This window comes from Nicotiana tomentosiformis, chromosome 2, assembly GCF_000390325.3.
Source record: "Nicotiana tomentosiformis chromosome 2, ASM39032v3, whole genome shotgun sequence".
NCBI lineage: Eukaryota > Viridiplantae > Streptophyta > Magnoliopsida > Solanales > Solanaceae > Nicotiana > Nicotiana tomentosiformis.
This window is the reverse complement of record NC_090813.1, coordinates 126,533,948-126,550,349: the sequence shown is the minus strand read 5'-3', so window position 1 is coordinate 126,550,349 and position 16,402 is coordinate 126,533,948. Positions and strand designations below refer to the sequence as shown.

Here is a 16,402-nt window from a genome sequence, read left to right as displayed (position 1 = left end):
GCCCATGGATTGAGAAAGTATGGTGGATACTCGTTCGTGGTCAAACAAAGCAATATGAGACTTCAATATGCACTATATTTCCTATCCCTATGACATGTGGTAGTGCTTTATAAGGTTGACCCTATTTTACTCTTAATGATTCCATAGCTTTAAGGTGGTCTATAGATTGATAGACTTGATGGAATCACCTACGTGAGTGTAAAGGTGCGGTCGACTTTTATGAAAGATTTGAGATGCCTTTCTAGAGCACTCATGAGATCCAAGGTGTGTGCATGACCATAAAAGTACTTTATTAGTATCGCGGAGTTTGCATAAAATTAAGAATATAGTATGTGTATTGAGGGTCTTAACTCATGTCCATTCAGTTCAAGAGTACTTCACTTTGTGGATATTAGTCGTTGCCTCATTTCACTACGTGTCAATTCAAATCAAAATATATTGAGACTTAAGTACATGTTCCTTCCTTTTGCCCAGTAATTATTCTTATTCTTTATCTTTGCATTAGTGGAGAATTGTTGGTATTATTCCTCTTTAGGCATTACTCTAATTTGATAATGCAAAGAACAAAGAACACTTCTAATATATAATTAATGCGTGATTAATTGGCATACCTCTCCACCATTAATTTATTGTAACATTTCTAGATTTTATGTATATGCAGAGTGGGAGAATGAAGTTACTACTTCATAAATGGTTCACATTCATTCATATGATAGTTTCTTAACTTTTGTGACTTCGTTTGTGAAAAGATACAACTTTTCAGAATGTTTGAAATTACTGTCTTTATGACAATTTTATCATTAAACCAAAATAAATGTTACATAACATTAACTCACATTTGGCCTCTTGCGATTTTCTGATGGAAGAAAACGTAAATGATTTGCCTATATAAACATCATCATTTGTGACTAAAACACCAACCAAAAACATTATTCTCTCATCCTCTCAAAAGATTATTCTTCTTCCTATTTTTCCTGGGCACTTCTTTTTTGCAAACTCCAAACTTCCAGCCATGAGTGCACGTATTTGGAAGTACTGTAGAACCTTGGGAAGCGACTGGTCTTAACGATTTGTACCCAATCGGACCGAAATCACTTTCAAGGCAGTGGCTTGCCATGACACAGTATTTATTCGATAATTTAATTCTATTCTTGGTCAATATTATCTACTATTTTTCTTACAACCTCTATGGAGGACAAGTTGCGAGAATCGATGCTGAGATGGTTCAGGCATGTGAGAAGGTGAGACATAATTGCCCCCGTTAGGAGGTGTGAGAGGTTGTCCATGGCGGGTCTAAGGAAGGGTAGGGGTAGGCCTAAGAAGTACTGAGTTGAGATGATTAAGCAGGATATGTCACTGCTTCAGCTTACTGAGAACATGACCCTCGATAGGAAGGCATGGAGGACGAGTGTTAGGGTTGAGGGTTGACAGATAGTCGCGAGTCTATCATAGGCTTGTCGGTAAAACTAGTCCTATTGTTATATTTGCTTATTCCCGATTCATTATTAGTACATGTTGTGTGTGCTATTCGCTTCCATTACCTTATTACCTTGTTGTTGCTATTGTTTGTTGATTTTATTACTGTTCCTTGAGCCGATGGTCTTCGAAAATAACCTCTCTATTTTCATAACGTAGGGGTAAGGTATGCGTACATACTACCCTCCCCAAACCCCACTTGTGGAATTATACTGGGTTTATTGTTGTTATTGTTGTTGTAAAATATTTCGAAAATAGTCACAACTTAAAAATGTGACTGTTTTTCGAACTCTGTCCTTGCAAATTAAACGTTAGAAAAATTTCCTCAAGTTTGAACTATCAATTTTGAACAAATTGCTTGAACTTTAAGGAAAATTGCATGAACTTCAAGGAAAATTCTTGACGTTCGAATTGAAGAAAATTCTATGTAGGGATGGTAAGCGGTGCAGTGCTGGTTCTGTCTTAGACAATAAAATTTCAACCTACCCCGCCCCACATAACATTTTCACACGCGTCCACCCGTCCCGCACCCACATCCGTGTCCACCTGTCCTGCCCCGCAAAATGTTTTCTTTTTCTAGTCAATTTTATTTCTTTTTGATCTTTTGATTGGAATTTTCCATGTCAATTAAGGATTTTTTTGGTCAGAGTCAATTAAGGATTTAAGATGAACGCAACTGTAAATTATTTTATTAAATTTATTTTTTGTCAAAAGATAATTCATAATTCAAGTTGTATTGATAAAATACATAAATCAAAATCACCGATGACCAAAATGACGAATTTAAGATACTCAAAGTTAATCAATATCAATGATGAGAATTGAGAGGTAACAACTACTAAAATGGTAATGTGCAAAAATTTACAAGTGAAGAAGCAGGAGGAGGACTTACCAAAAAAATAGTTGATACTAAGCATAAGCGTGCAAATGATATTGAGATTATATGGTACAACACTAGATTGTTATAAGCATCAAAGCTCTTCTGTCAATCCAGAATCTATTGCGTGATTGCATTATCAATATATGTTTCTAGCTTGGCCAAACCCATACCAAGACCCGCATCAACCCGCAACCGCCCCCACCCGCAAGAACTCTTTTTTTAAAAAACAATCAACCCGCCCCGCCCCGCACAAGCCCAAACCCGCACTGCTCCGCATAGGTTCAAACGCACCCGCACAAGCCCAAACTCGCACTGCTCCGCATAGGTTCAAACCCACCTCGCCCCGCCCCATTGCCATCCCTAATTCTATGCATACAAATTTGTATTCGCCACAAGAAGCAGTATTCCATAATCATGTACGTGCACACTCTATTTCTTTTCTGTGCAAAGAAAAAGAAGTATAGCAAACGCAAAAAAAGCGAAGTAGAAGAAGCAGGTCTGTTGCTCTTTTAAGTTGTAGCTAATTTTTAATTTCTTGCAAAAATTGGTTATATTTTAAACTGTAGCCCAAAAAGTGGATACGTGTGAAAATATCTCCAAAATTAATCCAAATAGCCGCCCACCCAACTGTTTATACTAAAAATAGTTGGTGAAGGTATAATATATATATAATTTATGTATTATATATGTAGAATTAGGAATAATTAATGTATAAATTATACATATGGCTAGAAAAAGTAAATAACGAATATTAACGGCTATTTATGTAAAGATCCTATTTACCGTAGACCAAAGCGAAACCAGAACTGAAGCCCGATCCTTTTACCCGGACACTGGGAACGCCATTGATGAAGTTCTCTGTTCCTCTCATCACCTGGAGCTGAATACAAAGTTACAATGGACTACAATTACAATGGATGGACGGGAATACAACCAAACCCAACTTTATACCCTAACCCTCCATCACTGACGAACCCTTATGCTTCCATTCTCCAATCTACCTCCTTACCTGCCCATCAATCTGTGCCTCTAAACCCTAACCCTAGCTCATATACACTTAGTTCAGGACATGAATCCCAGCAACAGGTTTTGGTCTTTGGTTATGGCCACGCCAATGTTGCTAACTCTGTGGAAGCAACGGCGGTATATTATCAAAATTTGGTAGCAAATGAACAATTCAGGCTTAATGAGGTCAGTCATAGTACTACTGTTGTTAGTTATCTTTTATCAATTGGGCATCCTTGAATATCATGGGATTGGAGCAATTTGAATTTTAATTCCTCAGTTCCATTTACATGATATGTTAATTTGATTTATGTATTGTATTAGTTGTTTCATGTATTGTATGGATGGGGCAAAATATGAAAGTTTTAAGATATAAATAGTTAAATGGACCGGTTGGAGTAACAACCTTGGGAACAAAGGTTCCAATCTGGTATAGCCATCATAAGTGAATTCCTCTAGTCTTCCTAAGTCTTGGTGGACATTATCTCATAGTTCGTGCCGTTTTGGTGGGAGCCGCTGCTAATATAGTATAATTTGAATTTAGTCTATTGTTTAACGTTGTGTAAAATAATATGCTACTAAACATTTGGTGGAAGCCCCAAAATGGGAAGTATGTTATATAAATTGGTAAGAGCGCAATACATGATGAGTGGGTTAGGCGCATGTCATGGGTTCGAATCCTACCACAGATGAAAGTCTTGAGTGGAGAAAGATAGAGGGATGAGTCCATTTCTACTGAGTTTTGAACTGTGCACCACAGGCCCTCGACATTGGCGGATCCAGAGTATAATGCATGAGTTCATGGAAACTCAGTAACTTCTGTCCATACCTTGTATATGCATTAAAAAATTAACAGAAATCTATAAATATTTGTCTGTAAACCCAACTATTATTGCATATTAACCTGAGGTCATTGCAGGAACTTATAAACTTCAAATTCTGGATCTACCTCTAGTGCTCGGGATTTCTCTGTTAAAAAAAAAAAATTGGAATGGAGGGAGTATATGATTTTGGTGTCCTTCGGCAGTTACCATCTGTTTCCTTTCTCATGTTTCCTTCTAATTATGGAGGGAGTATAAGGTTTTGGTTTCTTTCAATAATTACCAAATATGTCCTTTCTCCCTTTACCTTCTAATTCCTATAGAAGAGTACTGGTGGTAGAGGTATTGTGATGAAGAAACGTCCCTATTTTGTAGAGTTGATTTTGGTGGAAATTCGAGAAGGTTTAAAGAAAAGATTTCGGATGATAAGTAAAAAATAAGAAAGTGAAACAGTGAAGGGCGGATGATACAAAGGCTACTTTAAAACTATCCAAACTGTCTCAGTTTATATAACTTTTATCCCAAGTAAGTCATAAATCATCCATAAGTCTCGGTTAAGCTCTTATATTTGTTTGATTTGCACCAAACGTTTAACTTCTATCGTGAGTGTTACAAAACTATTTCTGTCACATGCAGTAAACCAAATGGTAAATTAAGGAATTTTTCTTACCGCCAAGGTGGTGCCATCTGTGTTACATCCAATACTCTCTCTATATATATATACAACTAAACAGTGATTAGAAAGGGGGAAAACAAGGAAAGGGGAACTTGCTGTGGAATTTGATTAGATTTATACATGTCGAGACCGAGGTTCATTGACCATAATGTCAAAGGCAATAGAAGTATTTTATCTTGGATCAATTGACATATTTAAGGTCGGTTTTCCTGATTGAGGCAGTCCATGATGGTGTTGATCCTTTGCTAGTTTGTTTTCTTTTTCAGAAATTATCAATAATAGTTTGGTTGTTCATGGTTAGATGCTTACTAGTGCTCTTAAATTTAGATGTTTGATGATAAGTGATGCACCTGTCATCATTCAAGGGCCAAGGCTGGATCCCGTTAATTACATCTACCTCATCTGTTTCTGTTCTGCAATGATCTTATAAAATGACTGACCAAGTGTTTCATCCATATGGTTGTCTTAGATGATAATCTTTCATGGGATTGACATCTCACTTGAAGGTCGTTCATTTCCTGCTGTAAATATTTTTCTCATCCACAGCGTTCTGTCTCCTTTATTTTCTTGCTTCGTCTTATATCATATATGTTTAAATAGTTTCAGTATTCTAGAAATGTCTATAAGTACTCTCATTATTTAAAAGATTGTCACTTGAGTACTTTATCTACAGGTTGCTGCATTGTCTCTAAATGGTGGAAAGAAATCGACTCCTGCAAATGTAAATTCCAACATTTTTATCCAGCCTCAGAGTAGTGGGTCTTGGAAAAGTGGCCACAAGAAAAGTAAGATACAGCCTGTATGGTGTGAGGTTTGCAAACTTGAATTTAACAGCAAAACTGTTCTTGACCAACATAAATTAGGGAAAAGACACACAAGAAGTTTGGACAAATTAAGAGGAGGCAGTGTTGTCGCAACTCCTGCCTTCACCCCTTTTGTTGCTTCTGAGGTGTCAGTTAACCCATTTGTTGGACTGCAAGAGACTCCTGGCAAAGTGAAATCAGTGAACGGACAAGATGCAGGGAAGAAGACAGTTGAACTGGTGGAGAATTTGGAGACCAAAAGACGAAAAGTTTTGGAAGGAGGAGCAGCCACAAACGAGGTTCGCACTTGTCTCGCTTGCAATGTGGTTTGCAACAGTGAGACCGTTTTCAGCATTCATCTCGCTGGTAAAAAGCACATTGCTAACATGTCAAAGCAAGAGAAGTTTACCCCTGCTGCTGCCTCTCTTGCTCCTTCTGAGGTGTCAGTTAACACATTTATTGGACCACAAGAGAAGCCTGACAAGGTGAATTTAGGAAATGGGCAAGATGCAGCGAAGAAGGCAGCTGAGATGGTGGAGAATTTGGAGACCAAGAGACGAAAAGTCTTGGAAGAAGGAGCAGCCACAAATGAGGTCCGTGTTTGTCTTGTGTGTAACGTGGTTTGCAACAGTGAGACTGTTTTCAAAGTTCATCTCGCTGGTAAAAAGCATATAGCTAACATGAAAAAGCAAGCATCTGGAGCTGGAGTAGTTCCTGTAAATTAGAATGGGAATTTTGAAGGAAATTTAGAGGAGATGGCGTTCATTCATGTTTCCTTGTTCAGGTTTCTTATGGATATTATAACTAGCTAGTCACTGTAAATGACATCATATGTAATATGTTTGATAATAATTCCTTGCCTTTAAGCCAATGGATTTCCTGAAACCACAAGGGATCGTGTCAGGTTTATAAAAAACTCAAAATAAGTGGACACTAATTTTGAAATTGGAGCTGATTAAGCCAGAACATCAAGACCAAGTTTTTTCCAGCTATCAGTTCATAGAGAAGTGGTTTTTTGTGTGGATAAACAAGACTATTGATGTAATCTAAGTGTTCCAAACCTCCAAAGCCTTCCCAGCAGTTCACACAGCGGTCAGCACCTGCATCAGGTACGATTGCATAGCAACAACGACAACAACAAACCCAATGAAATCCCACAACATAGTGATTTTGCTTAGTTGATTGGGTGAAACCGATAATTAAAGATAACTACCAATTATAAGTGGAATTAGTAACATGATAATAAAGCAACCTTAAAGTTTCTTGTATATTTTTTGAATTCCCTTGTTCAAGTTCCTCGTTTCGTAGCTGTCTCCATTCATGACCTAGTTTGCTTCCTACCTTGGTCAGATTATACAGCAGATATATAGTACATAGTTGGTATGATCAACACAGGGGTTTTGTATCTTTCCATGGAGTACGTAGTTGTTTGTGATACAATTAGACCTCTTTATATCAGTCATTCTTTATAACAAAACTTCACTGTAATAGTCAAGTTTGCTTTGGAACTAATTTTTCATGTTATGTTATGTTATAAAATAAGTTCCCTTTAACAACACTTTATTATAGCAGCAAAAAAAATTCGGAATAAATATAGATGTTATAGAATTTCCAAACAAACATGATTGTTAATTGTTATAGAGATTTGGCTATAATAAATTTTGGAAGAGATCAAATGGACGAGGTTAAGGCAGCAAAAAAGTTTCTGGAAATCATGTACCTTTCTGAGAGCTCATTTGACTATCCCTATCTCATACATTTCACAAAAAGTAAAGTCTAATAGTACTCACCACCTTAGGTTAAAATTTCTGTCGGTCACTGAATTGCCAAGTCAATAGTAATGAATGCACAAAGTCTTTTCCGGAAGAGAAATGTGGCAATTGTTGCACCCGGAAGATATAACGATATGCAATTACAGTGTAGTAATTTTTTTTACACAATTGATATATTCCTTTGAGACGTGATAAATTCACTTCTCATCTTTTGCATATTATCAATTAATGATTTTCATAGAAAGTTACTTGAAATTGCTTTTTAAGTTTGATATTTTTTATTGTAATTATATATTAGTTAAATTAAAATTAATTAGTTGTGTTACCAATATATTTTAAAATAGGATTTAACTTATATACGAGGATCGGCAGTAGAATTTTTACACTAACACTATTCATAAACTTGACCTAATAGAAACATGCCTTGTTTTACTGATTATTTTCACTTTTATTGATAATAATCTGTATTTCTATTTTTGATGACATGATAGTGTATAAAAAAGTTTACATTGTCTGTGATAGAAGTTAAAATCTTCAAAATAATGACTTAAAATCCACATCGAGCCAAAAAAAGTTAAAGAAAAAAAGGACCTCTTTGGTTTTGAGTTTCAACTTTCAACTCTCAAATATGTCTGCAAAATAGCGCTTTGCATGATTATTGACAGGCCGATTGCCGACAGCAAGTTAATGAAATTGCTAATACTGTTAATTAATGACTAATGAATCGTGCCTTACACGATTAATTCTTCTTGAGATGACAATCATTAACGCAATTAGAAAAATAAAAGATCAAAGTAGATTTTCTGATGAACTGATCTTAAAATATGTTTAATTTAGGAGATGTTCATTTTTTATTTTACTTTCTACATGAATAGATGGATTACAAAACAAATTAAATATTATATTTTTTCTTCTACACATAATGACGTTATTCCAAGTACGAAGATTAGAACCTATAACTTTTATATTACATTTATCACCATTTTTTCATCATCGTCCTATCGTTTTAATCAATAAAAACACTTGTGCTTCGGTTTGAATTAATAATTTACTTCTAAAAGATATAAATATATACTTGTCATTGACATCGCTGAACATGTAAATAAAATCAAATTAAATAGAAAACTAATTTATTTCCTTGGATATTAATAATTGTTTTCTTTATTTGAAACAAAACGATATTTGCGGCAGAGGAACAAACAAGATAAAGTTAATTGAGTCAGAGCATTACAAACTTATCCATAAATATTTAACACACTTTGAAAATTTAAACTACCAAATCTTTTTAGTAGGTAATTGTAGAATTTATTTTAAAAATAAAAAAGAATGTGCTACAAGATTATAATTGTACGAAGTTTGCGTCTATTTTTAAATTTGAAATGATATTTTAATATATTCTTGAACAGTCTTTACCATAATTTTAGGACTTTAGGACAGCTCTTTTATTTTAGCTTGGCAGCTTCCATATGCCCACATGCTTTGACTAGAAAAATATTACACATTCCATTTCATTTTCTGTTATTACACATTTCCATTTTTATATTTATTCTGACACCTTTTTTCTCTTTCTTTTTTCTTCCTAAAATAGAGAAGGAATTATCGATCAAAATTAGAAAAAACACAGAATAACACAAAAATAGGCAATTACTCTCTCCCCTTCTTTAAACTTTCTCTCTCTCTATTCCTTCTTCTGATCTCAGGGAGTTAAATTAGCATATGCGGCAGAAAAAAAATTCCCACCTCGGATTTTGCTCGGGTTTTTATTCAACCGATTCAAATACTCAATTCATTCTGTTTTGATTAATCCACACATTCATACACATACATAGATAAAAATTTCCGTTCAATTCATTGCACACACATTTGCCATTTATGTGTGTATTTAGATAGAAACTGATACAGAAAGTTCTAGACATTTCCATTTATACAAAAGGTGCAGCTCGCTTTTGGGTTTTGGGCGAAAGCGTGAGCACCCAATGCATTGGTCTCAAAATTGTTGTTTTGGTGGATCTGACCTAGTGCCTTTCATAGAGTATGTGCTTTTGTTAATATCCTTTTACCTATTAAATGCAATTAGTCAGTTTAAATTCAATGTGCACTTTGTTTTTTGTTTTTCAGGTAATTTTTCTTAGGACTATTAAGATGCAGCTGCACTTCTCACCTAGCATGAGAAGTATAACAATATCGAATAGTAATGGAGGATGTGTAGGTGGTGGTGATTTGATGAAGATCAAACTCGCAGCTCGCCAATTCTCTTATCGGACGCTCTTTCGCACCATATTAATCCTAGCTTTCTTGTTGCCTTTTGTCTTCATTCTTACTGCTCTTGTTACTCTTGAAGGTGTCAACAAGTGCTCCTCAATTGGTACTTCACTTTTTCCCCTCCATTTTCCTTTATTGTAATGTTAGTTAGATATTTTTAACTCTCCATTAGTAATATTCATTGCCGGTCCAATTGGTCCTTAGATCATAATGTGTTTCTTCATTGTTGGAAATTGTTGATTGAGGTGGAAATGTTCATGTTTCTTTTTTCCCAAATTATCATTGGATTCAAGTTATATGCGATGATCGTGTAATGAATTCTTACACCATCACTGTAATTTAACCTCTTACATCAGGTTACTTACCAGTACGATGAATGCTTTTTAAATAAAGTTACCTGCAATTACCTTCTCTGTGACCTAATTGAATTTACGCTGTCGGTGCACAAAGCTTAAGTTTATTAATATTGGGTAATTTTTTGTGTGTTGACGCCCTAATGCACCAGTTAAGCGTGACATTATGGTGATTGAAGTACCAGAAGGGAAGTTGTCTGTGAAAGCTATAATCTCTACGAATCAACGCAAAAGTTGCTAAAAACAGAACATAATGAAAGCAAAGGATCCATATGGGAGATACTAATTAGTTGGGATTAGGGTTCAGTTGCACCTACATTAGGTATAGATAGGAATAAGTTTGGGATTTAGAGAACTTCTCTTTTTAGAGAACCCATGATTTGCCTTAAAGGCAAATTACTCATCAATATAGGATTAAATGGGCTTGAATATAACACAATATCTAGATGATTCATATCCTTGATCTCAATTAGTTTGGGTTGAGGTATACTTGAGGCATTGGTTGATTATTAGGTAGCCTGGATTTTATTACAGTTCAATAGGCATTCATCATTTCCCTCTCACCAGTAATGCCTTAGGAGTTGTTTTATTTCTTAGTTTTTTTGGCTGTCGTCTAATTTACTAAAGTTGTGTTGATTACCTATCCAAGTATTTCAGTTTGATAAGAAATACCCCTTAGAAATGAGATACATCAAAGGTGCTTTGAAGATAAACGCTGTAATATACCGGAGCTGAAAATGAAGTGTCTAGTTCTTTCTATTTTTGGTGTAAGCAAGAGTCCTTAGAAGATCTTGAGTCTATTTTTGATGTTTTAGAATCCTTGAGAGAAGACAAAGGATTAGGAATTTTCCCTGTATTCCACTCTGTAAATACGGGTAACCAAACCGACACCGTTTTTGTGTAGTTTATTTTATATATACACAAAAGTTACCTTCTCAAAGAAAATGAAATACCCCTTAGAAAGGGAAAGAGGGATGTTAAAACAATTTCAAATAAGTTTTTGCAATCTTCAACTTGTTTATATTTGATTCTACAAATGCTTACCATCTCAATTAGAAATTATCTTAATGTTTTTATTAGCAACATGAGTTAAAGTAGTGAATATTGTGCGCTTTTTTGTGTGGCAGAAGAGGGGGTCCTTAGGGTTGTATCATGTATTTTGCACTACTGGTATCTAGTGCAGTTTCAGATATGCTTACTGCTATTATTTGCATGTGACACATATGCTTTCAGTAAATATTGTTTGTTTCCTATGTGTTTGTGCTGTTTTGAATCACAAGTTTCTTTAGTTCACATGTTCATATCATATCACTCAGTTGCTTTGAGATATTTTTAACTGCTGTTTCTCTGTTCCAAATAAATGTTATAAGAATCTAGCTGTGATGCTTGTATTTTCTGCTTCTTTCTCAATTCAGTTCCAGATATTGTCTGCTAAGGGTGCTACTTTTCCATTTTGTTTATGATTTTCAGCAAGAAAATAGTCAAATACTGACAGACCATAACTTCATTTCCTTCACATGATCTTCAGATTGTTTAGGCAGACGATTGGGACCAAAGCTCCTTGGTCGATCTGATGGTTCAGGGGTAAATAAACTTCTATCTACATTTCTTGTTGCTGGATTGATGTTATAATTTTTCAATCTTCTGTTGAGCGTTTAAGTTGAATACCTTTTTCTTTTTGTGACAAGTTTTAAGTGGAATACCTTTCCCTAACCCAAGCCTTTATCATTTTTGCTGTTCCAGCAGAAGCTTGTTAAGGATTTTGTTAAGATCCTCAATCAAGTGAACTCGGAGGAAGTGCCAGCTGGCTTGAAGCTCCCAGAGTCATATAGTCAACTGGTTTCTGAAATAAAAAACAACAAGTACAGCGCAAAAGAATTTGCTTTGATGCTGAAGGGAATGGTATGTGCATGTAATTGGCCTCTCTTTCTTTGTGTACTATTTATTCAGACGTATTAACTCGCATTTCCATTTGGCTTTATTGTTGTGCTTGCCACTTTGTTTTGGGCAGGGATTGATGTATTATTTACCACATAGTAGTGCTTCTTTAATGCCTGTGCATGCATTCGGATTCCGTGTATACGTTGGGATGATCTGTATATAGCCCTTAGTTAAACTTTCCTTTACTTTTTTCTTTTCATCTGAATGAATTCATTATTTTGCAGATGGAGAGATCTGAAAGGGAGATCAGAGAATCAAAATTTGCAGAGTTGATGAATAAACACTTTGCTGCAAGTGCAGTTCCAAAAGGCATTCACTGTCTTTCACTGCGGTTGACTGATGAATACTCGACCAATGCTCATGCACGCAAACAGTTGCCTTCACCAGAACTACTCCCTTTGCTTTCTGACAACTCATTGCACCATTTTGTACTGTCAACTGATAACATCCTAGCTGCGTCAGTTGTCGTCAATTCTGGCGTGCAGTCATCTCTAAAGCCTGAAAAAATTGTTTTCCACGTCATCACTGATAAGAAAACATATGCAGGCATGCATTCATGGTTTGCTCTGAATCCTGTCTCTCCTGCTATTGTGGAAGTTAAAGGTGTTCATCAGTTTGACTGGTTGACAAGAGAAAACGTTCCAGTGCTTGAAGTAGTTGAGAGCCATTATGGGATTCGGAAATACTACCATGGAAATCATGTTGCAGGTGCCAATCTCAGTGATATTACTCCGCGATCTTTTGCCTCAAAATTGCAGGCTAGAAGTCCGAAATACATATCCTTGCTAAATCATCTCCGCATATATTTGCCAGAGGTAACACTTCGTCATATGGCATAAATTGCGTTCTATGCTCTAAATTGTATTGTGGAAGGATGAAATGGTCAGGTCAAAAAGGCTTGTCAAGAGAGGGATAACCTAGTAAGTACAAGGTTGGGTGTTCAAGTCACTAAAGGAGTAAAAGTGGGGAAGGGCCATTGTTGAACTCCTGGGTAGGGGTTTGGAGGGGAGTGTGGTTTTCAATATCCAAAATCCCCCCCAAAAAAAGAAGAAAATCTGTCAAGTCTAAAAGGCTTACTTTACCCCTCAGGAACAAAATACCAGGATAAATATAGAGTCAAATGATCGGTCCAATTATGCAAAATTATTGCTTAAGCAAGATGCCTGCTATGGAATTTGCTTTATTAATCTCAACCTAGATTTAGTCAAGTGTTGAGACTTTCTGTAGGCTGTAGTATTTATACACAAGCAGTATGTACACATAATCAACTTTCAGTATGTACATGTGAGCAGAGAGGCTATATAATTTTGTACTCCTTACCTGAATGGTATGTTTGCATATTGCTAAAGAGCACGGATTTTTGAGCTCCACAATCATTTTCCATTTATATGCCAATAGAATGGAATGGCCGAGTCTTATGTACCACTGCTTGGAACATATCTGCTCACAATTTTCAAGCTTATATCAGCTTCTAGTCCAAATGAACAAACCATTGCACCCCCTACTGTGCATTAATAGGTGTTAAAATACTTAATTTGGAGCGTGAAGTGTGTATATTAGCAGTTCTTCATTCCTCATTTTATTCTTCTTGTTCTGCCATTTTGAAGATGTCCCATAAAGACTACAAATGTGTTAGCCCCGTGTTCTCTCATTTCAGCAAGAATCCCACTTTATGCAGAAATATTTTCTTCTATTTTCTCCTTCTTGCTTTTGGTTGGATTTAAAATTTACATTTTGCCATTTTTCTGCTCTTTATTCTTTCACATGTTTTTGTATTCCAACTTTTGCATTGTCTGGATATGAACACTCTCTTTCCAGTACAAGTTTGAGATTTTTGTGTTGTATTTTGCAGCTCTTCCCAAATCTTGACAAAGTGGTTTTCTTGGATGATGATGTCGTAATTCAACGTGACCTATCTCCCTTGTGGGAAATTGACCTGAATGGAAAGGTGAATGGAGCTGTTGAGACATGTAAAGGTGAAGATAAGTGGGTGATGTCCAAGCGATTCAGAAATTACTTCAATTTTTCTCATCATCTGATAGCAAAGAATTTGAACCCCGACGAGTGTGCATGGGCTTATGGGATGAATATCTTTGACTTGCGTGCATGGAGAAAGACAAGTATAAGAGATACTTATCATACATGGCTTAAAGAGGTACTCAGATCTCCATGATTCTTTAACCTAATCTTTAAATATGTGAGTTTTCTGAAATCTATGAGATTATTTTTTGTTATCTTTCAAGAGCTGGAGATTACCTTCTTTTAAATCTTTCAACATCTGCAAATCTTCTAGGATTCCTGCTTATATCTCCATAATCCTTGACCACTTTGTGGCTCGTTTAACTTTTCTATTGACATGTTCATCTAGGAGACACAAGTACGTCCTAGTTCAGCATTGTCACTTGTTATATGAGATAAGCTTTACGATCTTGGTCCCGCTTGAGACATCACGAATATTGTGATTAAGAAGTTTAAAGGTTCTAGAGGTCTTCATTGTCTTTTGTTATTTCCATTCTTAAATAGACGAAGTATAGAAAGTGGGGCATGGAATCTTTGCTTTACCTTCTATTCCCCCTGGGGTTGGTGTAGATTTGATGTTAGGTCCCTAAATTTTGTTGTATCATGCCACTTATTGATAGTCGAAGGATTGATCAATTATTTCTATTCGGAGAAGAGTTGAATAATCTGAACTGCTTATATATTGCGATTCAACTTGAAATCATGTGATAAGTAGTCCTTGGCATTATCTTAATTTTCTATTAAGCAGAAATAAATGTGCTACTAATTGGCGTTCTGAAACTTTTTGGTCATTGTAGAATCTGAAGTCAAACTTGACAATGTGGAAACTTGGAACGCTGCCTCCTGCTTTGATTGCATTCAAGGGTCATGTTCATCCAATTGATCCCTCGTGGCACATGCTTGGCTTGGGCTATCAGAATAAGACCAACATTGAGAATGTGAAGAAGGCTGCTGTAATTCATTACAATGGCCAATCCAAGCCTTGGCTAGACATAGGCTTTGAGCATCTCCGTCCTTTTTGGACCAAGTATGTTAATTGCTCCAATGATTTTATTAGGAGTTGCCACATATTGGAGTAGTTAATTGGTTGTGCTGCAAGGACAACACACACAAAAGAAATTTAAATGGCACAAGTTGTGCTGAATATTTGTGGGGAACTTCAAGTCCAATTGAGATGGAGATTCTGATACTTCGCAGAATTGGTTGGATATATTCAGGTATTGGAGTGCTGCGCACTTCTACGAAGAGAACCTGCATCACTAGCATGGATATGAGATTCATTCTTCCCATCTGTAAAACAAAAATTCGTCGCCTAGTTTGTTGATGGGTCAAAGTACATTGTATTTCCGTTTAGCTGGATGTAGCATAGGTCTATACTGGGGCGTGGCATAAAATGCGCACCATTACTATCAGTGATGAATTAGGACATCCTGATAAGCAAAGCTAGGATGTTGACGCTGTTTGAAGGCTGCCCCTTTGGCCCAGTTAGAGGTTTGAGATGATTCTTTTCAGTTAATTTCATTTTTTCTCTTGTCAATTTGGTTGCCATCACCCCCACATTTCCCTTGTGTTTCTTGACTAAATCATGTCGATCATTTTAGACTGTAGATTATAGGAAAATTTTAAGTCCCTAGTTGGGGAACTACGTAGGTAATACATATTGGTACGTTTTGTATGATTGAGAGATATTTAGATAGGATCAGACACAATTCTTTTTACCAAGTTTCCACTCACTGACCTTTGCTTATGTGTTCCATGTTTTTAGCATACACGGGGGATGTGATTATTTTAGAGACTTCATTTTTTCAATGTTTTGTATTTCAATGTAAAAGTGATAGATTCGTATAACTGACCTTAACTTGTTTAAGATTGAGGTGTAGTTGTAGTATTTTTTTTCAACCTTTTCCAGTGCTGTACCTTTTGCTCTCTTCTACATGATGAATTTTCGAGCTAGTATTACTTATCAAATTGTGGGATTTACTCAATGTAACCTTTGATTCTCAAGTTCCTCCTGATCAATTATCAGTGATGATAGCCGTGAAGGTATTTTACAGTTGATTAAAACAATATAAGGAAATGTTGATTGATTGATTAGAATAAACAGCTGCTTATGATTGATTTTGGCCTTTTTTCGGGAGATTAGTTACTGACTTTTTCTTTCATTTCCGTTCAATTATTTTCTTTATTTTCTAACTAGGAAATCTGATGTCTGGCAACGCAAACTCGTTATCGATTAGAGATAAAGTTGGTGTTCGAAAAAACTTTTTTCACCTTTTTCACTTGGAGGGGGCGAGGGTGTTGGTGTACGAAAAAACTTACCGATTAGAGATAAAGTTGAGATGAATAGTTTATGTAAAAAACACGTCATGTGTAAAGAGGAATTATATGTTTCCA

At 35.8% G+C, this 16,402-nt stretch overlaps 2 protein-coding genes across 2 annotated transcripts; both read left to right on the top strand.

The window, feature by feature from the left end:
* The first annotated feature begins 3,143 nt into the window (after nt 1-3,143).
* LOC104085340 (uncharacterized) lies at nt 3,144-6,532 on the top strand. Its single transcript, XM_009589348.3, has 2 exons — nt 3,144-3,547; nt 5,532-6,532. Exons 1-2 carry the CDS (start codon nt 3,254-3,256, stop codon nt 6,384-6,386), a joined length of 1,149 nt encoding a protein of 382 aa, XP_009587643.1. The 5' UTR covers nt 3,144-3,253; the 3' UTR covers nt 6,387-6,532.
* Nucleotides 6,533-9,004: 2,472 nt separating this feature from the next.
* On the top strand, nt 9,005-15,760 carry LOC104085339 (probable galacturonosyltransferase 14). Its single transcript, XM_009589347.4, has 7 exons — nt 9,005-9,465; nt 9,552-9,798; nt 11,577-11,632; nt 11,795-11,950; nt 12,214-12,804; nt 13,842-14,144; nt 14,806-15,760. The coding sequence occupies exons 2-7, from the start codon at nt 9,576-9,578 to the stop codon at nt 15,085-15,087; spliced, it is 1,611 nt and encodes a 536-aa protein (XP_009587642.1). The 5' UTR covers nt 9,005-9,465; nt 9,552-9,575; the 3' UTR covers nt 15,088-15,760.
* The last annotated feature ends 642 nt before the right edge of the window (nt 15,761-16,402 follow it).